This window comes from Eubalaena glacialis, chromosome 4 (genome assembly GCF_028564815.1).
Source record: "Eubalaena glacialis isolate mEubGla1 chromosome 4, mEubGla1.1.hap2.+ XY, whole genome shotgun sequence".
Classification (NCBI taxonomy): Eukaryota; Metazoa; Chordata; class Mammalia; order Artiodactyla; family Balaenidae; genus Eubalaena; species Eubalaena glacialis.
The window spans coordinates 184,339,526-184,364,617 of record NC_083719.1 but is presented as its reverse complement, the minus strand read 5'-3'; the positions used below and the strand labels follow the sequence as shown (position 1 = coordinate 184,364,617).

General features: G+C 43.9%; 1 protein-coding gene across 1 annotated transcript; it reads right to left on the bottom strand.

Annotated features, from left to right (window-relative positions):
- Nucleotides 1-2,733: 2,733 nt before the first annotated feature.
- LOC133090713 (zinc finger protein 77-like) lies at nucleotides 2,734-23,347 on the bottom strand. Its single transcript, XM_061189073.1, has 11 exons — nucleotides 23,274-23,347; nucleotides 23,056-23,152; nucleotides 22,848-22,948; nucleotides 22,657-22,746; nucleotides 18,322-18,459; nucleotides 17,882-17,966; nucleotides 15,862-15,942; nucleotides 15,516-15,770; nucleotides 6,828-6,954; nucleotides 4,625-4,805; nucleotides 2,734-4,207 (listed from the first exon to the last, which is right to left on the bottom strand). Exons 1-11 carry the CDS (start codon nucleotides 23,345-23,347, stop codon nucleotides 3,136-3,138), a joined length of 2,301 nt encoding a protein of 766 aa, XP_061045056.1. The 3' UTR covers nucleotides 2,734-3,135.
- Nucleotides 23,348-25,092: the final 1,745 nt, after the last annotated feature.

The window sequence follows — 25,092 nt, the reverse complement described above, 5'->3', positions numbered from 1 at the left end:
AAGGTCCTGTGTGCACCACCAGCAATTTCTGTGGAATTGTGGAGTAGGAAAAGGGTTGATCCAGCAGACCTCAATAAATGGGGACTGTGGAATGGGGGCGCCACATGGTTGGGGAACTGCAAGCTGCCACTAACAGTCCCCATGTGGATCTTGGGACAGAAAAAAGGGTTGGGGTTTTCCACTCAAACACCTGGAAATTGCAAACTAAAAAGCCAACTAGAGTGAGAGCTCAAGGGAAAGAGAGTAGAGATCACAACCAAGAGGAACTTACCCATAGCCCTCAGAGATAATGAGAAAGAAAGTGAACTCAAAGGGTTCCCTTGTACCACATCTGTGTTTCTCATTGACCCCAAATGCCATCAGAAGTTCACCTCAGATCCTATCACTGCCACCAAATCTGCTAAATAACAAAAATTCAACAGAGTAACTTTTAAACATCTTATAGGCTTTATTAAACGACTCATGAATCAGGCAGCATTTCATCTAGCAAGCAGAAAGGAGGTCCAAAGACCTGCAGAAATAATGGTTTTTTAAAGACAGAGAAGGGACAGAAAAAGGAAAGTTATTAGCAAAGAGTGCATTGTTTCAGGCAAGGTCACCCTTCTGAGGGGAACAGAAGCGTGGGCAGTCTATCAGTGGAATACCTCCTACTGTAGACCAGGAAATGCCAGGTTCACTGGTTAAAGGCCACATTCCTGGGAAAAGTTGAAGCTGCAGTTTGGTTCGTTATTAAGTCTTGGTTGGCTGCCTAACACAAGTGACTCCATTTTGGACCTACTGTCTCCCGTTAATCAGATTTTATTTCCAAAAAAGATCATATTCTGAGGTTCCAGATGGACATAAAATTTGGGGGGACACTACTGAACTCGGTATATGTATACTTTTATATATTTTATAATCCATTTAAGTATCAACTTCCAGTGTTATCTGAAATAGTTATTTTACTGTTCTGCTTATACTGTTTCCTGGAACCAGAAATATTTTATATTTTATACATATATATATATATATATACGATCTCCATCTTCATATCCCTCTAGCCACTACTGTGCTACTTATGAAAGGTCAATGAAAGGTAGATATGGTTCTATTGCATTGTGTTATTTCATTGTGGGTAAGGCTGGGATGTATACTTCCCAGAATCGTCTTTATAACTTCAGGTTATAATTCACCAATAGCCTAATTTGCAAGAGATTTGGAAGGTACAGGTGAAGAAGCTATTTCTCTCAGTACTATGAGCCATCATGCAGACAGACGGACCAATGCATAGGGGATTGTTGGACACCAACTTGCAGCTTGTTTTTCTGATTATTGTATAATTATTGACAACTCTGGTCTATCAAGTATGAACACAAACAAAACATTTAAAAAATGAAATAATTAAACACTGGGTAATCACATATATAAATGCAAGGTAAGTAAATATAGTAGGTTTATGGCTTAGGGAGCAGTCAGCTATAAGAGAAAACATGGGCTTTCTTGGTGGTGCAGTGATTAAGAATCCGCCTGCCAATGCAGGGGACACGCGTTTGAACCCTGGTCCGGGAAGATCCCACATGCCGTGGAGCAACTAAGCCTGAGTGCCACAACTACTGAGCCTGTGCTCTAGAGCCCATGCTCTGCAACAAGAGAAGCCACGACAGTGAGAAGCCTGCGCACAGCAAGAAGAGCAGCCCCCACTTGCCTCAACTAGAGAAAGCCCATGTGCAGCAACGAAGACCCAACACAGTCAAAAAAAAAAAAAAAAAAAAAAGAGAGAGAGAAAACGCTCACAATAGGCCAAATACATTCAAAAGTGCTTACTGCAATCACAGAAGTATCCAGAAACAACAAATGTAGGGTCAGTGCAGCCTCAACAATGCAATCAGGGAAGTAAGTTTCCTGCATTTGGGTGGGAAGGAAACAGCCTTTCTACTAAAGGAACAAGATGCTTCTTATAGAAATCACATAATTATGAGAATCATCAGACATGAAGGGGGGGGTCACAGGATATGAGTAAATCACTAGGTGATCTTCTGAAGCCTGAAGAAGTAGGCTGATGGACACCAAAGAGCCATAGGAACATGCAAGGATCTGTGCGCACTCGAAAACCAAAGAAGATCCATAATGAGGGAGCTTGTGGACAAATGTGGAATCTGCTGCCCAACAGGGAACGAACGTCAAACACATGTCTGGTTGGGGGCTGTTCCACATGGGCAGAGCCAGAAGTCAGAAAACGGTGCTGGAACTCAGGCTCACCAGGTTGCCATGCATCTCTGTCTCCTGATGGTACAGAAGACCCAAGAATCATGGCTTCCCCACTTCTGCTTTCCAGACCTCATGCATCTTCTTCTTCCCATGAACTTTAACTCAGAACCACTAACAGAAGGACTCTGGATACACAATTTCCCACCTTACCCAAGCTGACAACACAATTCAGTAGAACTGTCTGGACAGGAGCTTTCATCTTCATGCCAGCAAGTCACTCTTCTTAACTCCATGCATCATGTCCAATTTCCAACCAAGATCACGGACATGAACAGCGGTCAAATTATGAACCTAATCAGATGAGACAGAAGGTCCTCCAAGACCTTGCACAATTACTAATTTCTGTGAGGACATATATGCAACAAGGAAACATGGAAAAGACACACCTTTCAGTTTAATACTCCAGGGGAGGGTAAACACTGAGCCAGAAAATTCCAGTATCTGTAACAGTAGACCAGGAAAGACATTTCAACAATACAGGTCTCATGATCACATACTAGGAAAACAATGGGACGTAAGAATCAAAAATTTTTTCATCTAAAATTATACCAAGTTGCACATGAAAAAAACCCCAAAACCAAAAACCACGTAACATCCCTGGGTTCAGAAGACACTGTAATGGAAACGAGACAAGTTTTATACGAGGTATAGATGAAGGGGACATGGAGGGATAATTAATTATCTTAAGTGTTCAGATCAGCAACATGAACTAGAAATTAATACACTGGGATCCCTATTCAGGATGAGGCACTTACAAAGGAAAAACCATGTTTATAACAAAAGATTTCTGTCGTGCCCTGAGTTTTCATTTACAAAATAAGTGAAGTGCTGAAGGTTTTTCCACATTCTTTCCATTCACAAGATTTCACTCCATGTGATTGCTTCCATTTACAATGAGGTTTTAAGGGAGAAGGAAGGCTTCCCCACAGTTTTGTATTCAGAATTTTCACCAGTGTGTGTCTTCATGTGTCTTTGCAGGGATATCAGATACCTGAAGGCTTTCCCACACTGCTGACACTGATAGGGCTTCTCTTCACTGTGTGTTTTTATATGTTGTCGAAGGGATGAGGAAGTAATAAACGTTTTCCCACATTCTGTACATTCATAGGGTTTTACTCCACTGTGTGTTTTCACATGTTTTCTAAAGTATTTGGGACAACTGTAGGATTTCCCACATTCCTTACACACATAAGGTTTCTCTCCAGTGTGGATCCTCACATGTCCTTGCAGGGATTTGAGATAGGGGAAGGCTTTGCCGCACTGCTTACATTCATAGGGTTTTTCTCCACTGTGTGTTCTCATGTGTTCTCGAAGGTAAGTGCACCAACTGAAAGCTTTGCCACACTGCTTACATTCATAGGGTTTCTCTCCAGTGTGCATTCTCACATGTTCTCGGAAGTGTGAGATGCGAGTGAAAGCTTTCCCACATTCTTTACATTCATAGGGTTTCTCTCCAGTGTGAGTTCTCACATGCCGTGCAATCTGGGAATAATAACTGAAGGATTTCCCACATACTTCACACACATGGATTTTCTGTCCATAATGACCTCTTACATGTTGCTGAACAGATGACGGGCAAGTGAATGATTTTTTAGATTTCTTACACTCTAAAGACTGTTCGCTACTGTGACTTTTCACATATCTCTTAGATGCTCTCCCATCATCCTGACGTTTATTGGTTTTCTCTACAATGTCTGTTCCACCAGGAGGATTTAGGCATGAGACACAGCTGCAGGTTTGCCCACATTCTTCACATGGATAAGGTTTGTGTCCGGTGTGAGACCTTTGCTGATTCCTCTGGAAAGAACAATCTCTGAAGGCTTTTCCACACTTAGTGCATTTACAGGGCTGAATTCCAGTCAGATAACCCTTATGCACAGTAAGATGTGTAATCTGGTTCCGGGTTTCTAGACATTGATGCTCTTCTTTACCTTCACAGAGACTCTCCACCAAATGATTTCTGTTCAAAGTAGGAAGCACAGTATTAGGGATTAATAATAATGATTTCTTTATTAATAATTTATTGATGGATGTTAATCATTATTTTGACTATGTATTTGCCATTTGCACTGAATTGGCATGTTTCTGGCACTCTCTGCATTGTGACAAAATTTGAACAAGTTTAATGCTCCAGCTGAGGGCTCAAATAGAGCCATAACTTTCAGTGTTTTTTACATATTGGGTTTCCTGATCATTGAAATTTCCTACTGAATTAAGTTTCAGATGCTCAATGTCTACATCACATTTATAAAAGTATTGTGTTGTAAAAACTCTGTGAGTACACAATTGTTTAGCTAGTTTTATACCTTTTATTTAATTTCAAGTGAGTCTAACACTCTGCCGAGATCCCCCTTCTCCTTGTGGAAGTGCCACTCACCTCAAATGCCTCTCCTGGGTTACACGCTGATCTCTCATGTTATGAAATGCCCAGTTTTCTCCCAAAAAAGAGCAGGAATCATTTCTTGTGAATCTTACTATTTTCTCTTCACTGCATAGTCCAGTCTCCAAAATATCCCAGTGAGCACTTGATCTAGTGGTTTTAACTTGAGGGCAAGAACCTGTAACAATTGGTAACATAACTAAATCCTTGGGAAAGAAATGGTGGGATAAAGGAAAGAGGCCATTTGTACTTTTTTTCCATACGCTGATTCAAAAATGTAAAATACTTTTATAAAGGAAGGAAGGATATGTGTGATATTGTGATTTATAAGAAATATAGACATATATATTTGGTCATTCAGATGACCAACATACACTTCTCACATAAATCAGGTCCTCATCCACAGTTCCCTGCTCACAGCTCCCAAAACCTTTGGAATTTCCTGAGTGATAAAAGCAATGGAATATTTGATCTCCTGTCCTCAGTTCCAGAAAATGCTTCAGGGTCAGAAGGGTGAAATGAGTGTTCTGTTATTCATAACAAGCCCTTTCCGTCACAATTGGGTTTATATTCATGAAGGTGACTGTTGGAAAGCAGCCCAGGATGGGGGCTGGTTGCAAATGGAGACACCATGTGATTAAAGGGTGGAAATTTCAGTCCCACCCACACCCCCGGACACCCCAGCACCTCTGGGGAGGGGAGAGGAGCCAGAGTGTCAATCACTTGCCAATGGCCAATGATTTAATCAATCATGCATATGTAATAAAGCCTCCATAACCTCCCCCACCCCAGCAAAAAGAAGTTCAGAGAGCATCTATGTTGGTGAAAACATGGAGATAATGGGAAGACTGGCACCTGGAGACAGCATGGAAGCTCCGAGCCCTTCTGACATATACTGCCCTATGCATCTCTTCCATGTGACTGTTCCTGAGTTATATCCTTTTATAATAAACTGGTGATGAAGTAAGTGAATGTTTCTCTGAGTCCTGTGAGTGTACTAGCAAATTAACTGAACCTGAGGAGGGGGTCACGGGGGTCACTCATTTATAGCCAGTTGGTCACAAGTACTGGTAACAACCTGAGCTTGAAACTGGCATCAGATGAGGGCGGGTGAAGACCAGGGGTGAGTCTTGTAGGACCGAACCCTTAAGCTGTGGAATCTGAGGCTACCACTGGGTAGATGCTGTCAGAATTGAGTTGACCAGTTGTGAGGAGCCTAAACACACAAACACACAGATACATACATGATGGAAATGGGTCCAGAACCTAATTTAACACTCAAGCAAAGAAAAACTCTGAAGACCTCATCTATTTGGAACTTTGGCAATGGTAGGGAAAATAAGTCAAAATGGCAGCCTGTCCACTAAGAAATACCTCAAAAAGAATGGAGACTGATGTCGAGATCAATATTACCAGAGAAGCAAAGCAGGAAGAAACTGGGCAAAATGCACATTCCCAAATGCTCCCTTTATAAAAGGAGCTACAGAAAGACTTCTCAAGTGGGCAAGGATGGATGAAAAGTCCAACAGGGAAGCCAGGTTAATGACAAACATCACTTTCTCAAAGACTGAGTCATGTTTCTAACGTTTCTAACAGGTATGTCCAAATATCGCTCCCTGATCCAGAACCTGCTCCTCCTGAGAGGTGTGTCCTCCTGGTGATCGCAGGCACAGAGGCCCTAGAGGAAGCCTATCTCCACTGACCCAGCTGCCACTGGGAGATCAGATAGTGCGTGGCTGCTGTCCTGTTCGTGGAGAAAAGCTCCTCATGGGGAGGATGGAGGACAACAAGCCCTCCATGAGATGGGCCGATTCTCTGGTCCTCATGTCATTGAGGATGGGTGAGTTTGGGTTTAACTGCAGCAAGATTATCAGGTCAAATGTGTACTGATCACAGTGTAACTTTCACAGGGTGAAACCGTAACGCTGCTCTCACTGCCCCAAAGTGACACTGGAGACCACGCTCACATTTATACAATTAGGGAGCCTCAGGATTCTGATCAAGAGTAATAAAAATCAATTCAATATAGAAATATTTATGGTCATGAAAAAGCTATTTGACTCTAGGTAGGTTCTATAAAGGTGGGGACCACGTCTGCCTGTTTTTCAACATATTCCTATTCCTTGGTTCCAGTAAGAAAGAACATTGTAAGAAATATTTGTTCCCTAAAGACTAAATGCAGGGAGGAAGCCGTCCTCACCCACGGAGGCCAGGTTCCTGAAGGTCTCCAGCATCACGTCTCTGTAGAGCTTCCTCTGAGGCGGGTCCAGCAAAGCCCACTCCTCTGCGGTGAAGTTCACAGCCACGTCCTCAAAGCCCACCGAGTCCTGAAACAGCCACAGGTTCCATGTCAGCAAGGCTCCCTCTTCACCCCCGTGTGTGGGAGGATGGGGAGGCCGACAGTCGGGAACCGGACTCAATTCCTAGGACTCCTGAGCTTACACTCTTGTGGGAAATGAACACACACAAGCCAATCAAATGCAGTTTATTCAGTGATGGTAAGTGCTGGAAACTGAAGCAACGTGTAACAGCAACAATAGATGTAGACTTATAGACACATGATTTAAAAGAACTGTTTTTTACCAAATATAAAATGGATAAACAATAAGGATTTACACTGGGAACTATATTCAATATACTGTAATAACCTATAATGGAAAAGAATTGGAAAAAAAGACTATAGATATATACATACATATATGTATGTGTGTGTGTGTGTGTATAAGGGAATCGCTTTGCTGTACACCTGAAACTAACACAATTTTTTTTTTTTTTAACTTTTTGGCTGCACCACCCAGCATGTGGGATCTTAGTTCCCCGACCAGGGATTGAACCTGCGCTCCCTGAAGTGGAAGCTCGGAGTCTTAACCGCTGGACCACCAGGGAAGTCCCCTAACACAATATTGTAAATCAACTATACTTCAATTTTTAAAAAAAATGTTTTTAGTGAGAGAGCAGAACCTGAGGTGGTAAAGACTGAAAATAAAATCATCATTCAGATAAGAAGGAAATGAATACTTGGTTTGGTCAAAAGTTATTTCCTTGAAACTCCAAGAACAGGAGCAGACTGTCAGGAGGTCGTGAACACTGATTTTCCAGGGCCACTGCATCTGAAGAACTCTCGCCTGGACTGAACAGCATGTAAAATCCTGGGTCAGTCCCCTCATATCCAACAGAGGCAGAGACACGACCCCCTGCCAGGATGAGGTGGACACCGAGGGCACAGACGCAGGCCAGGGCCCAGGGCCTGGGACACCTGTGGGGTAAGAGGAGCCCTGGTTCCTGAGGGATCTGTCAAGCCAGCAGGGCCTCTCAGATAAATAATCATGTGCCCAGAAATGGAGGAAAATGCTCCACAAAGAAGAGTCGCAGAAGGATCTGACGGCAATAGGGCCAAAGGAGACTTGAACAGAGAGAAAAAAACACCTAATTATTATCTTTAGGACAATATGGATGACACCAGACCCATGAAGTACAAAGCAAGCAATTATTTTTATAAATTAGAATTTTAATCCAGAATATATTCTGACAATCTAAATTATAAAAAAATTCCAAATACATCAGCTACAAAGAAGGCAAGGCTGCCTCGCCTGAGGCTGCGACTGGGGTTTGTGAATCACACACCTGATAAGAAACTTGTATTCTAAATACATTTAAAAAAACTAATAGGACAACAATAAAAAATAAAGGGCAAAAAGAGAAAAACAAATAATGCATAAATAATGGGCAAATAATGTGAGCAGACATTTCTCCAAAGAATAAATACAAGTGGCCAATAAGCCCATGAAAAGATGCTGGACGTTACTCATCAGGGAAATGCCAAAGCTACAGGCAGATACTTCACACCCACCAGGATGGATATAAGATGGACAAACAAGGCAAGGCAGGGCAGGCGAGGATGTGGGGAAGTTGGAACCTCACACACTGCTGATGGGAAGGTAAAATGGTGAAGCCACTTTGGGAGACAGTCCAGCAGATCCTCAAAATGATAAACACAGTGTCACCATATAACACAGCAATTCCACCCTAGGTATCTATCTACCCAAGAGAGGAGGTGAAAGCGAACACCAACACAAAAACTAATACGCAGATATTCACAGCAGCATGACTTATGACAGCCAAAAAGTGGAAACTCAAAAGATCATCAAGTGATTTGGATAAGCAAACACAATATAATCTCAAAACGGAATATTATTTGCCAGAAGAGGAATGTTGTACTGATCGGTGGCACAAAACCAATAAACTTAAAGAACATTAAGACTCCACATAACACTTATATGAAAGGCACAGAATGAGCAAATCTATAGAGATAGAAAGTAGATTAATAGGGCTTCCCTGGTGGTGCAGGGGTTAAGAATCCGCCTGCCAATGCAGGCGGACACGGGTTCGAGCCCTGGTCCGGGAAGATCCCACATGCTGCGGAACAACTAAGCCTGTGTGCCGCAACTACTGAGCCCACGTGCCACAACTACTGAAGACCGCACACCTAAAGCCCATGCTCCGCAACAAGATAATCCACTGCAATGAGAAGCCTGCGCACGGCAACGAAGAGTAGCCCCCGCTTGCCACAACTAGAGAAAAGCCCGCGCAGCAACGAAGACCCAACGCAGCCAAAAATAAAAAAATAAAAAAATAAAAATAAAGTTCCCTTTAAAAAAAAAAAAGAAAAAGAAAGTAGATTAATAAAATGCCTAGACCAAAGGCGGTGCTGGAGACAATGAGTTTAGTAAATGCCTGTTTATCTTCTGTGTTTTTAGTATTGGATGACTGAGGTTTTCTGAGTGGTTTATCATAAAACCACAGTTCAAGTCTTGTTTCTGCTCAGAGTCTTTTCAAGTATTCAAACATATTTCTCACTCTGATCTCTTGGTAATAACAGACACAGAAATCTCTCTAATGCTAATCTGCCGTACATGCTTGGTTTTTAAAATCATTAATAGAGGAAAGTGAAGACAACCTACACAACAGGAGAAAATATTTGCAAACGATGCGACCAAGGGCTTAATTTCCAAAATATACAAACAGCTCATACAACTCAACAACAACAACAAAAACAACCCAATCCAAAATGGGCAGAAGACCTAAATAGACATTTCTCCAAAGAAGAAATACAGATGGCCAATAGGCACATGAAAAGATGCTCAACATCACTAATTATTAGAGAAATGAAATAAAAACTACAGTGAGGCACCACCTCATGCCAATCACAATGGCCATCATTAAAAAGTCTACAAATAACAAACACTGGAGAGTAGATGTGGAGAAAAGAAAAGGGAACCCTCCTACATTGTTGGTGGGAATGTAAATTGGTACAGCCACTGTGGAAAACAGTATGAAGATTCCTCAGAAAACTAAAAATAGAATTGCCATATGATCCAGCAATCCCACTCTGGGACATATATCCAGACAAAACTATAATTCAAAAAGATACATGCACACCTATGTTCACAGCAGCACTGTTCACAATAGCCAAGACATGGAAACAACCTAAGTGTCCATCAACAGAGGAATGGATAAAGAAAATGTGGTATGTGTACACAATGGAATATTACTCAGCCATAAAAAAGAATGAAATAATGCCATTTGCAGCAAAATGGATGCAACTAGAGATTATCGTACTAAGTGAAGTAAGTCAGACAGAGAAAGACAAACACCATATGATATCACTTATACGTGGAATCTAAAATATGACACAAAAGAACCTGTCTATGAAACAGAAACAGAATCACGGACACAGAGAACAGACTGGTGGTTGCCAAGGGGGAGGGAGTTGGGGGTAGAATGGGGTGGGATGTTGGGGTGAGCAGATGTAAGCTTTTATATACAGAATGGATAAACAAGGTCCTACTGTATAGCACAGATAACTATATTCAATATCCTATGACATACCATAATGGAAAAGAATATTTTAAAAAAGAAATAACTGAATCACTTTGCCATACAGCAGTAATTAACACAACATTGTAAATCAAGTATACTTCAATTTTAAAAATTAATTAAAAAAAAGAAACAAGCAGTAGAAATGTAAAAGTTTAAATAGACTTTTCTTAACATAGACTTTTAAAACTAACTGTCATTAGCGGACTTCTCTGGCTGTCCAGTGGTTAAGACTGGAGCTTCCACTGCAGAGGGCATGGGTTCAATCCCTGGTCGGGGAACTAAGATGACACGTAGCGCAGTCAAAAATAAATAAATAAATAAATAAAACTAATTGTCATTAAAATTAATTTTCTTTCTAAAATATGTTTAATAAAAAATATAAAACAATTCAATGGAAAAATTTCAAAACATTATTGACTAACACCATCCTAGAAGGAAATGAAGGGAGGGATGGCGCATACCCACAGAAAAGAGACCAGGATGTCAGCTTCTCCCAAACAGGTTAAGAGTTTTAAGAAAATTCCATTAAATCTAAAATTGGCTTGTTTTGGGGATGGTTTGATTATGTTTTGTTTGAACTTAAAGAAAAACTACTTCTAAAAACTGAAATGGAAAACAAATTTCTAAAAATAGCCAAAATTTTCTATGGAACAAGGTGGTGGGATATTCCGTAACAGACATTGAAGCGTTTTAAACTGCAGTGATTAGGACAGGATGGTGTTAACAGAGGGATGGACAAATACACCAATGGAAAAACAGCGCACTGAAACAGGCCCACCTGTTTTTGTCAAGTGGATTGACGCCAGAGCATAAGCTCCTGGGCAGGGGCCAGATGATGACACTTTGACCTGAGGGGCAGTGATCACTGGGTATTTACAGGGGAATAAGAAATCTTTTTCCTTAGTAACTGCACATGCAATAACCAATTCACTGTGAACTTAACTGTGAAAGAAGAAAGTAGAACACATTGAGAAGTTACAGGCAAACTCACTCATGACTTGAGAGTCGGGGAAGTTTTCCTATACATGAAAAGAAAAAAGAGCTACAACGGAAGAGATGGATAAATTCAGTTCAAGTCTATTAAAGTTAAGAATTGTCCATGAAGTGTAGAATAAAAAGAAATGATAGGGACTTCCCTGGTGGTGCAGTGGTTAAGACTCTGCACTCCCAACGCAGGGGGTCCGGGTTCGATCCCTGGTCAGGGAACTAGTTCCCACATGCACGCTGCAACTAAGAGTTCGCATGCCACAACTAAGGAGCCTGCCTGCCACAACTAAGACCAGGTGCAACCAAATAAATAAATAAATAAATATTAAAAAAAAGAAATGATAACCCAGAGTTTGTGAGAACATCTTTGCCACCCCTAGAAATGAAAAGAGATGAATGTCCAGTGTATGTAAATAACACATAAAAAATCAATAAATATACAAATGAATTAAAGGTGAGAAAACAACTGAAAACTATTTCACAGAAGATGAACCACCACTTACAAGAAATGCTCAGACTCAATGATTGTCAGTAAAGACCAATATACAATCACAAGCAGATCCCATTTTACACACTTGAGATGAACAAAATTAAGCTGGAATCTCCAAATCTCCACGTGCTGGAAATGACGTGGAATAAACACTCGTCTCCAGCCCTCCATCCACACTTCATAGTATTTTGAAAATATCCATCATCTACAATCCTACAATTTTCCTTCCACATGTAAAAAATTTATATTGCATTGGCACTTGGAGACAAAATCAAGGAGTTTAACAGCACTGCTGACAAATCAAAATTAAACATGAGACAACTCAAGCCTCACACGACTGGATGGAGGATTTAACCAGCTGACCTCTGACACCAGCACGTGTGAAACAGACTGGGGCTGACAACCACAGAGAAGCCTTCCGTGTGCCATTACTGGTGTGGTATGGGTCATATTCCCTTATTGCAAATTCAGCAGAAGCAAAATCAAACAAAATGATGCTTGGTGATGAAGGACAGATGTAAAGCTGCAAAGAATAACAAAAAGACCAGGATGATCAGCACCCTGGGGGCCCGCTCACTGGGAAGTGCTACCAGCCAACCAAGGGAATAAATATCTACACCTTCCAGTAATGGAACAAAAGTCTTCAGTACTCACACTGAGTCACATGACACAAGGTTCCATCAAAGAAACAAAAGGGAAGAGCAGCCAAGTGTGAGCCACTCAGATCAGCAGCCTGCTGCCCACGGTGCACAAGGAAACCCCAAGTCAGAAGGTCAAAGTCATCCGAGCTGGGGGGCTGGGATCCCCCTGCCGACACACAGCCTGGCTGGGTGCCCCCAGGGCAGGGGGAGGGACCGAGCGCCAGAGCTCCACACGCTGTGCTGCCCCTCTCAGTGTGGAAATGCCCCCTCCTTCTGGGTCTCAATTCTCACCCAGGAGGAAATGCTCAAGTTGAAGTTCTGACCCAGAGGAACTCTCCAATTCATCAACCCTCTCAATAGCAGTTGAGCTCAAGGAGCCTTCTCCACATCTGACCTTCACAGACTCACTCAGGGTGCACACATCACACTCAGAGCATCAACTCCCTTGGATGAAGCCAAAAGCAAAGGTCAGGGAACAGCTGAGGGCAGCAGAACCTCAGAGGACAAACCACCCCTAGCATTCCTGCAGGTGGATCCCCTCCCCCATGCTCATGCCATAAACAGCTCCTTCTGTGGTGGTTCTATGGTCTGGAGGCCACCGGCGTGGGAGGGGGGGAGGGTGGACAGCAGGACCCAAGGCCACCTTCCTTCCCCTAGGGAAATTCTGGGGCACTTTTATGATTTGAGGAACAGGATACTGCTCATCCCTTTCAGAAGACAGACATCAGTTCACTAATATCCTCATGATGACAAGCTGTAACTCATCTAAAAAGAAGTAAGCAAGTCTCAGTAGCCCTGGTCACATTCCACAGAATTTCCATTCATCTCTGTTGACCAGCTAATAACAGGAAGTAGACAAGAATCAGACAGTGTCAGAACTCTGCACCCTGCATGGAAGAGTCACTACGATTCCTAAGAATCTTTTTAATCAGTATCTCCACCCATTTCACATGAAGGGGTGGGACTGTCTGCATTTCCTGAAATTCTAATGGAAGAGAAAACATTTTCTGTACTGAGACACTTCTCCCCAGAGGCATCTCTGGTTAAGGCCAAAGGTCCAGAATACTACAAGTCAGCAGGAAAGGGCAAAGACCTGAGATCTTACTACCCTCACTAAGGAGAAGAAACCAGGCAGAAAGAATGCAGAATTTTACACTTGCTGAAACCGGAAGCTGGATTAGGGGAAGCTATTAGTGCTGAGCTGGACCCAGAGGAGGCAGCTCACAGGTGTCACGGGACGATGCTGAACCCTCCCTGAGCCCTGTGCTCCTGGAAACTCTGATGGAAGGTGAAAGGACCCCCCCATCCTTTGGTGTTTTGGAAGATGGCAGGCTGCAAGAAACCACCCCCGTGCCCCACCTGACTCAGATAAGACTCACACGGAGGCCCCTTGTTTATCCAGGACAAGCCCAGACGCAGTCCCCCCAAAGCCCCATCTCCACCTCATCAGTGATTAGTGGAACTGTTCCCCCCACTGACCAAGCAGAACAAATGCTTGTTGGCCAAACTTTGGTTCAGCTCCTCTCCTTCCCCCTGACCTGGCCTCACCCCAGCCAGCCGACAGACCGCTAAGGACAGGCTGGCCTCAGGGATCTGCTATCCAAGCATCACACCTGGTCCCTCCTGGTGTTGTTTACTCCTCTGTATAAGAGAAAAACTCTCTTTGCCCAACTCTTGAAATGCTTGCAGATCTTAGGGTCAGATGTCCCCCTTCCTGCAGAGCCCCCTGTGCCTGGTGCAACAGACCCTTCTCCCCCTGCAGGAACTCATTTGGATAAAGGTCTCTTGTTTTGAAGTTTAGATTATTTTATGCTACAGGCTTGACCAAGTATTCTCAATGGCCATGTGAAAATTAAGAGAAAACTCACTAAAAAAGATGTTGGTGGGGAGAAGAGGGAGCCTCAGCCAGTACCACCTGACATCAATTACAGGAACAAGTGTCAATTACAGACCCCAACAGAACAATTGAAAACAAGAAAGAATCACCAATTGCAGGCCACAATAGGAAAAGATGTACATGCATGGCATCTTCTCAAGAAGCTGGCTACCCCAGCAACTAGCCAACGAGAAACCAGCATCACCCTGAACTCTCCATTTTCTCCAATGGAAGTTGCTTCAGTACTATAACCTCTCCCAACTCCATCCTTTCTCTCCAATAAATAAGCTCGTTGGACTTGCATATGGCTTTTGCTATTCGTTGTCTGTCCCAAATTGCAATTCTTTTTTGTTCCCAAATAAACCCATTTTTGCTGGTAAATAACTGACTTTTATTTTTAAGGTCAACGAGTATTTCTTAGCCCACCTTTGATCAGGCTTCTCACCCACAGGCCCCTGATTTTGGGTCTCTCCCCCACCTCAACGCCCCCCCCCCCGCAGCCCCACCCCAAGCAACACTGAGCTGCAGAACAAGCCCTTGCAGACCTGGGCCGAGAATGCGCTGACCACAGGGAGGCCCGATCCTGAAAAACAGCCTTGCTCTCACCGGCCTTACAGAGAAGAGAAAAGCTCTTTGCTGTGTGGCTGGAGACGCTGGCACCTCTCTGAGATCCCAGCCTCGGCGCTATCGCAAAAGCATTCGCAATACAGGCTCCTTGCTTGACAAGTCTGGGCTGGACTTCATCTGTCAGGTCCAGGGCGGGTCCCCTCCCCACCAGCGCCTGAGCGTCCGCTCCGCTGGTGCTCCCTCGGACCCCACCCCCTGTCCTCCCGGCCCAGGAACAGATCAGGGCGCCCAGACCCCGCGCGTGGATGGGACAAGACACCTGACCCACGTCGTGGGTGAGGGTAGAGAGTTGAATGGGGACTGAGTACAGGGAGACGGGGCCCGCGGCCCGTTCCGGCCAGTTGGAACGAGCCCCAGCGGGCCTCAGCGCATGTCCTGCGCACTCACCATCTCAGCCCCGCTCTCGGTTCTCACGGCGTCCTCTCCGCGGCCCTGCGGCCCGACCGCCCGCGCAGGTGAGAGGGACAGCGACGGGACACCTGGACCCCATGAGGCGCGCTGGACGCCCAGGAGGCGGAGAGCTACGTCCCCGCAGGAGGGGATGCGTCCGCCCCCGGCTCTGATTGGATGAGGCTCAATCCCTCGCGCCCTGATTGGACGGACCTCCTTCAGGCCCTGATTGACAACGTTGCAGGCTTGATTCTGAGAGAAGGGCCACCTGTAGGTCACGTGCCGGAGCAGGGCGGAAGTGCCTTCAGCCCTTTACCGCCTGGCTTTCTATGGGACGCCACACCTGGCCGCCAGGATCCTGGGCTATGAGCAGAATCTGCTCCTGGCCACACAGCATCAGCACAAAGCTTGCAGACTCTTTCTCCTGAACAGAAAAGTGCTGACTCAGTCTCCCCTCCTAGTATCCCCACCTGTCCAGGGCTGCCCCTGCCCTTTAGTCCGGGGGCTGGGATACGAGGGGACAGGTGTGAAAGGAAAATCAAAACGGAGTCAGTATTGCTAAGAGAGCGCTCTAAAATGGAGCCAGGAGGCCACTGAGGAAGTGGGGTTTATGCAGGTCTCAGCCCAGATGGAATCTGAACTTTTGACCACTTACTGCCTTAACGCAGGCATCCAGAACATCTGCCCAATGACCCAGAAAGTCAAGATACTTATTGGACCCTTCCCCTAAATAACTCGTGACAGCCTATCCCTTAAGGACAAATATTTCCTTCCCTGTGTGATGAAATAAAATTTATACTTTGAGAAAGCACAACTAAATTTTAACATAAAACGCTCTCTCTCCGTCTGTTTGGAACTCCTCCCTCCCCACTTAGTGTTTAAGCATATGCATTACACGGTAACCACACCTCTTCAAAGATGGGAACGCCTTCTCAAACGTAAAGATCAAACTTTTCCCTTTCTTTTGAGGCTAGCAATGTAACTTCTGTCTTACTGCTCCTTTTGTACGTGCTTACCTGGACTATGTATCTTTGGTGAACTTTATGTGAAATGTCAGTATGTCATTTTGATGTACGATCTTTCATCTCAAAAATGTACATGACTGTGTTTTCGACTTCTAACTGGTGGAACAGTTCTCAGAGCCTCTGAGAGACTGTCTCCTGGGTTATAATCCTCAGTTTGACTCGAATAAAATTCCCTTTTTTCTTAATTTGATGGTTAATTGAATTTTCCTCCGCGTCTGTCAGAGTCAATCATAATTTCTGCCAGACAACTTTAACAACCTTGTGGCTTGTGCTTTATAAACCCCTGACTCTTTCTCTTCCCCAGAACACTCTGGTTTTACCAGAACCTGTGTACCCCAAATTGATATTCTTAAGACCCCCAAATAAACCGCTTTGTTCTTTGCAGCCTCAATACTGATTATTATTGAACATGATAGAGGAGGACCTGGGGAACTCCTGGGTCAGGGGACGGATGGAGGGCAATGTCACTGTGGATCTGTGCCCTTCCTTTAAGAACAAAGACACTCTGTGACACCACTGCAGGCACTGCAGAAGCCAGTTTTTTTTTTTTTAACACCTTTATTAGAGTATAATTGCTTTACAACGGTGTGTTAGTTTCTGCTTTATAACAAAGCAGGAGCCAGTTTGACTCTGACCTTTGACATTAGGAGGTCCGGCCCTCCTGACCTACTCACACATCTGGGCTCCACCAACTTTTCCCCGTCCCATTTCTTACGCACATCATCAGGCTCCCTCCCCACAGGAGGAGGGAACGCTGGGTCGGCCCCACACCTGAGCAGCACTGAGGTTCCGAACAAGCCCCTGGTCAGCTTCTCCAGAGAATAGGAGACCCAGGGGACCCTGTCCAGTCCAGCCACACTGACCCCCAGTCCGCGCACCGCCCTCACTCGCCCAACTTCCCTCCTCACACAGAAGAGAAAAAGCCTTTTTCTGTGCGGTTGGAGAGGCTGACATATCTCTGAGATCCGAGCCTCGGCGCTATCGCAACAGTATTTGCAATTCAGTCTCCTTGCCAAGTCCGGGCCTGACTTTACCTGTCAGATCCAGGGAAGACCTCCCTTGCCCCCAGCGCCTGACCGTCCTTTCCTCCCTCGCAAGCTCACTCCGCCAAGGGCTCAGTCCGGATGCCCGGACCCTAATCCGCCGCCAAGGGGGAGAGTCAAGTTGGGACCCCGGGACTGGAAGCCGGGTCCCCTCCCCGCGGCCGAGGGGGAGAATTGGGTCTGGACACGGGGGTGGGTGGGACGCGGGGAGACCCTGGCTAGACTGTCTCTTTCGGCAGGTCCGGCCAGTTCGAACCAGCTTTTTCCTTGTTCGGGCCCCGGGCCGCGCACTCACCATCTCCGCCTCCTTCCGGGTTCTCTGAAGAGTCCTCCGGGCGACCCTCCGACCTGGGTAGGTAAGACCGACGGGGACGCGACACCTGAGGCCGCGCGGGACAAGTTCGCACCAGCGTGCGGACCGCTGAGAGAAACTTCCGGGGGCTCGGAACGCGCCCGTCGCCTGCCCTCATTGGACGGCGCTCCGGGGCCCGCGCCCTGATTGGACGGTAACCCTTGCCCCGCCCCCGCCCCGATGGGCAGTCCTCCTGGTCCCTTCCTACCCTGATTGGCTGGTTGTCGGGACCCCGCCCAGTCGCCGCTGACTGGACAGTTCAACCAGGCCCCGCCCCTGCCCCGAGTGACAGGCCACAGGGACACGAGTGGTTGATTCCCCAGCCCGGGACTTGGGCTCCGTGCAGAACCCGCTCCCAGCCAGGAGGTCCCTGTGGCATCTGCCCGCAGCTGGGCGGCTCCCCTGTGTCCTCCTCCTGCACCTGGAAGTCCAGATTCAGTTTCCCCGCGGATCGCTCCATATCCGGAGTGAGGATGAGAAAAGACGAGACACAGGGCTTCGTGAACTCCGGAGTCAGGACACTGCCCGAGGAGAAGTCACCGGGGGAATGTGCCCGTTAAGAACCAAACTCTCAGTGACGTCAACACGTGCAAGGCAGGGTCAGGCTAGGTTTTGAAGTGTGACCCTTGACACGGGGAGGTCCCACTTTTCGTCCCCGCTTCCTGCCTCTGGGGCTTGAGATCAGCAACCCAAAAGCCAGGGACCTTTCCCCCGTGGGAAGTCGGACCCCGAGGCCCCAGCCTCCCTGCAGCCTCAGTACATACACAGGTGTGAAATGTCACCGTTCTCAGGTGTGCATTTTACACTGCAAAGAAATTTGTGTCCGATCAGGCTTTAGTCAGTCCAAGTGAATTTTGAAATGTAGAAGTCTGTATTTCCTTATTCCGATTGTATAGCGATGGTTGCACAGCTGTGCGATGTACAAAAAGCCACTGAGTTTTACACTTAAAAGTGTGAACGTATGTGAAATAGAGTATGTGAAATATATCTTCATTTAAAAAAACAAATTATAAGGCTATTTTATATCCATGATAACCCTACCTCCTGATCACCACTAAAATACTTTCTGTCTCACTGGATTTACCTATTCTGGACATTTTATATATCTAAATGGAATAATACAATATTGGCCATTTGTGTCTGGCTTTTTTCCTCAGCATAATAATTTCAAGGTTCATTCACATTGCAGCATGTCAGAGCTTTCTTCCATTTTATGGCTAAATACTGCTCCATCCTACGTACAGGCTATATTTTGTTTACCCATTTTACGAAATACAATGTATATTTTGAGGCAGGACAATAAAATTTAAATGTAAAATTCTCTCCGTCCTTTTGGGCCTCCTCCCTCCCTCCCCTTTAGTGGGCAGTGAACATCTGCCTTATATATTAACCAAACCTCCTCAAAGATGGGATGCCTGTTCAACCATAAAGATCCTTTTTTTTTTTTTTCCCTTTCTTCTGACCCTAGCAACGTAACTTCTTAGAAGATTAGCATTCTTTCCCAACTTTGTAAGGGGTCATGGTTACTTACGGGGTTGCTTTGTACATGCTTACCTGGATGGTGTATCTTTGGTGAACTTCATGTAAAATATCAGTATGTCATTTTGATGCATGAAATTGAAAATATATGACTGTGCCTTTGACTTCCAGCAGGTCAAGTCCTCTGTTGTTTTTTTAACTGGGTTGTTTGCATTTTTGTTACTGATGTGTGAGGTTTTTAATGTATTCTGGACAATAAAACCTTATCCCTGGACTTCCCTGGTGGCGCAGTGAATAAGAATCCGTCTGCCAATGCAGGGGACACGGGTTCGAGCCCTGATTCGGGAAGGTCCCACATGCCGCGGAGCAACTAAGCCCGTGCACCACAACTACTGAGCCTGCGCTCTAGAGCCCGCGAGCCACAACTACTGAAGCCTGTGCGCCACAACTACTGAAGCCCGCGCGCCTAGAGCCCGTGCTCCGCAACAAGAGAAGCCACCACAATGAGAAGCCTGTGCACCGCAACGAAGAGTAGCCCACGCTCGCTGCAACTAGAGAAAGCTCACGTGCAGCAACAAAGACCCAACGCAGCCAAAAATAAATAAATTTATATATTTAAAAAAAGACCCAATGCAGCCAAAAATAAATAAATAAAATAAATAAATTTATATATTTAAAAAAACCAACCATACAGCTCTTTGTGAAATATTGACATCGTGGTGACATGGCTCTCTCCTTTCCTAGAACCCTTTCCATCATTCCATTTATTTTAGTCTGCTTTGATGTCATTCAATATAATTAAAAATGTTTTGCATATGGTTCTCTCTATATGTTTCATTAATTAGACTTATTTTGATAATTGAATAATTTCATTTTTACCTTTGGACATGTTACTTTTTAAGTTATACACTCAGCTTCTTTTTGGTAATGATTAGAAAGGTATTGATGTTTATTTTTACATTGTTTGCATTCTGAAAACCTGTTAATCACTTTCATTTTTATGGTTACCCTCATGTGGTTTTGAGGTTCTATATGCACAACTGTTTCAGCAACAAGATAAGATACTTTTTTTCTTCCTTTATAATTCAAATACCTATTTCTCCTGGCACCAGCTAGGCTATCTAGGAGACTGCTAAAGGGGTGATGGGTATGTAATTTTATTGAATAAGTGACCTTTGACTACTTATATATACTTTCTATCATGAAAAAATTTTTTGAAGATGCCTTTCAAAAGATTATGAAAGTTCTCATCTATTCTTAAATTAGTAAGAAATTTGTCATGGATGTTAAATAGTATAAAACACTTTTTATCCATGCATTGAGATTATTTGAGATAGCTTTTTAAAAATGTGGTATTATGGTTAGTTATATTGATGATATCACAGCATTTTATATTTGAAAACACAATGCAGAAAAATGCATAAAATGTACACTCGACAGAAATATGACAAAATAAACATCATGACATCACAAACTGGACAAGAAAGAGAGGCTGCGGCTACACCTCACATCCCAGTGGTTATGATGACCTGTCAGGAGAGCCACCTGCCCGCTCACAGTCACCAATATCCTAAACTTTTAAAAGGTCATTTCCTTTTTCCCTCTAGTTTCCTCAGCTAAGTATACAATAATTTCCCCTGTTTTATATTGCATGTAAATAGAATCAAAGAGTATGTATCATTTTATATCAAATATCTCTTGTTCAAAAATATTTACAATCTTCCTGCGCTTAGCCCTTCATTCACTTTATTAATCTATTATTATCCTTCTAGGACTATACCATTTTCATGTATTGATTCAACTGCCAGCAACTATTTTGGTGTTAACAAACCAATTTGTAAAAAAAAAAAAATTAAAAAAAACCCCAGTATCTGCAATGGGCTTAAAGCGATGTGCACTTTGGGCGCGGGGGTGGGAGGGGAAAAAAAAAAAAAGCGACGTGCACTAAAAGGACGTCAGCCTATACCAAGTTGCAAAAGAAAAAACCCCCAAAACAAAACCGACTTATCATCCCTGGGGCCAAAAGACATTGTAATGGAAATGAGACGAGTTTTATATAACTACAATTATTTAAAGACCTAGATAACAAAATATATGCAGTACGGATGAAGGGGACATAGCAGGATAGTTAATGCCCAGTTTTTTTACGTTTTTAATGACATTTATTGTTTTCTTTCTAATTTTACAAGTAATCCATGTTCACTGCAGACAACTAGAAATAAATAAATAAAATAAATTAAAAAAAATAAAATAAAATAAAATAAAGCTCTTGAATGAATAGAGTGCACCAGAAAGATGATGATGATGATGATGATTGTTATTATTATAAGCAGGAAAATGCCCAGTGTTCGGAGTGCACTTCAGAGCCATGTTCCCCAAGATCCAAACCAATCAAAATCAAGTAAGTCAAAGAAAGACCCCACCGAAAGAGTCACCTTTTTCAGCCAAGGGGCTTGCTCAGTGAGCTCATGTAACTGAGTTTCAACTTTCCCAGGTGTTAATCCAGGTAGCAGGTGGTGTTGGCCACAGCACAGAGACCTCCTTGCTCAGCTGTAAGATAACCGAGGCCTATCCTATTATCAGGAAAAACTCTGGCCAGAGTGTCTAAGGTTCTTTGTTGGGCAGCTGTGGATTCTGTCATACCTTCAAAAGTTATGGGGCAGTTCCTGATCAAGCGTCATTCACCTTTATTCCTCACCAGGAAGTAGGGTCCTGCCAAAGGAAGCAAATCCTGAGTCATCGACGCCTCCTGGAAAATCCTTTCTAAATTAACAATGTAAATTTAGGGGAGTTGAGCAATAAGGTGTCTCAGTAAGTTTGTAAACAGGTGGCAGCACAGCTAGATAATGTGAGAGGCACTGCCCGCTATGTGGTAGCCATTCAAGCATTCACAGGCCCAAGGAGAACTGTTACCGAAACGCAAGTCCGTGTGCCCAACTTGGCACAGTGAGGCTAAACAATACCAAGACATTGGACTTTGGAACAAAGAAAGGTTTATTGCAGGGCCATGCAAGGAGATGGGTGGCTCATGCCTGAAAAACCCCAAACTCCCCGAAAGCTTTCAGCAAAGCCCTTTTATAGGAAAAGTGAGGGAGGGGTGTGGTTAGTTGTTGCAAACTTCTTGGTGTCTGATCCTTTGTTCTTGAGGTCAGGTCATGATATTCCTGTAAACTTCCACCAAACAAATGTTACTCTCTGTTCTGACAAGAAAAGGCAAGGTCCCAAGACACAACTTTCACCCTCCGAGGTCCAGGCTGGCTAAGAGGAGGCAGATCTCGGTTGGTGGCTCCCTCAGGGCCAGGTCCCCAGACCCTGCCCAGCTGTCATCGCTGAGGGAGCCAGGCACCCAGGACCCAACTGGCCCTCAGGCTCCTCAGGCCACCCAAACGGCGAGGGCCAGGTCCCACAGACTGTGTCCCACGCAGACTACCGTTGCCATGAGGTCACAGAGGCGGGGATGGGGGAGAGGTTCACCGCCCCCTCAGGGCCTGGGCCCGGCCAGTGCGTGGTCCTGGTGAGGGCTCTGGAGCCCTGCAGGACACACCCCCAGCCTGTTCCCTGGGTCCCCCAGCTCACCCGCCAACCCGAGGCCGGTGAGCTGGAGGGCCCCGGTGAGAAGGCCAGGATCTGCCTCTTACCCAACTCTCCACCTGAAGACCACCACTCCGGCGACCCTTGGCTCGATGCCCCTCCACCGGTTGCTCATTGACAGCTGCTCGCTTGGGGCGGGGCCCACTGCAGCACCGACCAATGGCTGAATGGGCCCTCTAACGTTCGTCCATTGACAGCTGCTAGCTTGGGGCGGGGCCCACTGTGCCGACCAATGGCTGAGCATGACCTCTAACGAGGCTCTAACCTTCCCGCGTTAATGGTCTCCCGGTAACAGTTGCCTGGTAACAGGGTGTGGGGGTGGGGGGGGTAACTGTTCATAGCAACGGCCGAGCGCTAAGGGCTGCGCACTGCAGCGCTCTATTACAGTTCTGAGCAAACTTCGTTATTTAAATGAAGTCCCAGTTTTACATAAGTACACTATCGATATTAAAGCTAATTTTTAAAATTCTTATATTTATTTATTGATCACACACAAAAATTTTCCCCGATTCCATTCTTACAAACTTTCTGTAATTTTCTATGTCCATTTTAGTTTATGCCTTGTTCTCTTTCTCTTGGAAATAACCAGCTTTACTTTAGGACAAAATCACTTTCTCTTTTTTTTTAAATTGTTTTTCTCTTTTTTTTTGGCCGTGCCACACGGCATGCAGGATCTTAGTTCGCCCACCACGGATGGAACTCATGCCCCCTGCAGTGGAAGCAGGGAGTCTTAACCACTGGACCGCCAATGAAGTCCCCTAGGACAAAATCACTTTCATTTCCCTCATACCTCATACTGTTTCTAAACAAAAAACATATCTTACTTTCCTCGAAAATAGAATTATTTCCCTAATTATTTTCAGTAGTTTTAATTACATGTATTAAATTACATGTATTATTATGTATTAATTAGAATTCTTAACAATTAGAACTAAGAAGTAAGCAACTGTCTTTACATTAGCATTTGGAGAATTGTCAGACTTACAAGAACTTTTTATACTTTCTAGAAACGTGCTGTTTCATAGAAAATTTCTCATTTTTACCAATGGAATATCGTTAATTCCTCCATAAAAGGAAGCAAAAAGTGGATAAACCTATGCTCAGTAACTAATGTTTCAGTATTTTTTCTTATTTGGAAATGATCTGGATATTCCATGTATTTAACTTAAATCATCATTTAACTTAGGAAAACTTTAAGATTCTAGGTTACCAAAAGACTTGGGGAGTCTTTTGGAAAATTCACCTAAAACCTTTTTCTCTTGCAATCTATTTATTTGTTTTCAACTATTATGTTTCGATTAGCTTTGAAAATTTAATTAAATCAAGTTATTTTTTTTCCTGACAAATTTTGTAAGAGATAAAGTGAAGTTATTTGACTTTCGGTAAACTTAAGTAAAAAAAAATTTTTTAACATCTTTATTGGAGTATAATTGCATTACGTTGTTGTGTTAGTTGCTGCTGTATAACAAAGTCAATCAGCTTACGTATACATTTATCCCCATATCCCCTCCCTCTTGCGTCTAAGTAAAATTTTTATATTTAATGCAGATAACTCTAAAGACATGCCTATTTTAATTAAACCAACAAATGCAAATTAGCTTCACTAGTGAATATTCTCCCAGATGACATGAACCTGAAAAGCATTTTGGTTAGTTTCCACTACACTTCTGGGAATTTAATTTACATAAGTGCTTATTTTCTTTAAGGCAATTAAAGAGCTCCTTTTACAATATAAATTAATTTTGTCAATACCATCCAGAGGTAAAAAAACACCGTATCTTTAATGTACATTCATAGACATACACAAACACACAGATCCAAACAGAGACCTCAGAAGACACTTTAAGGGTTTCTTGTTTTTCTAAGTTGAAAATAACCTTTCCCCCTTTCCTTTTACTTCTCATTACAAATACATCCCTGAAGTTTGTACTTTAAACATACGGCCTAGATTAGGAGTTAACATTTTTTATCTCAAAGGCACAGGGAAAGGATATAAATTCCTCTAAGAAGGACTTTGGCTTCCTAAGACCAATAACTTAAAAGCTTTTTGAGATAAATAGGGAAGGTTTTAGGATTGGTAAAAA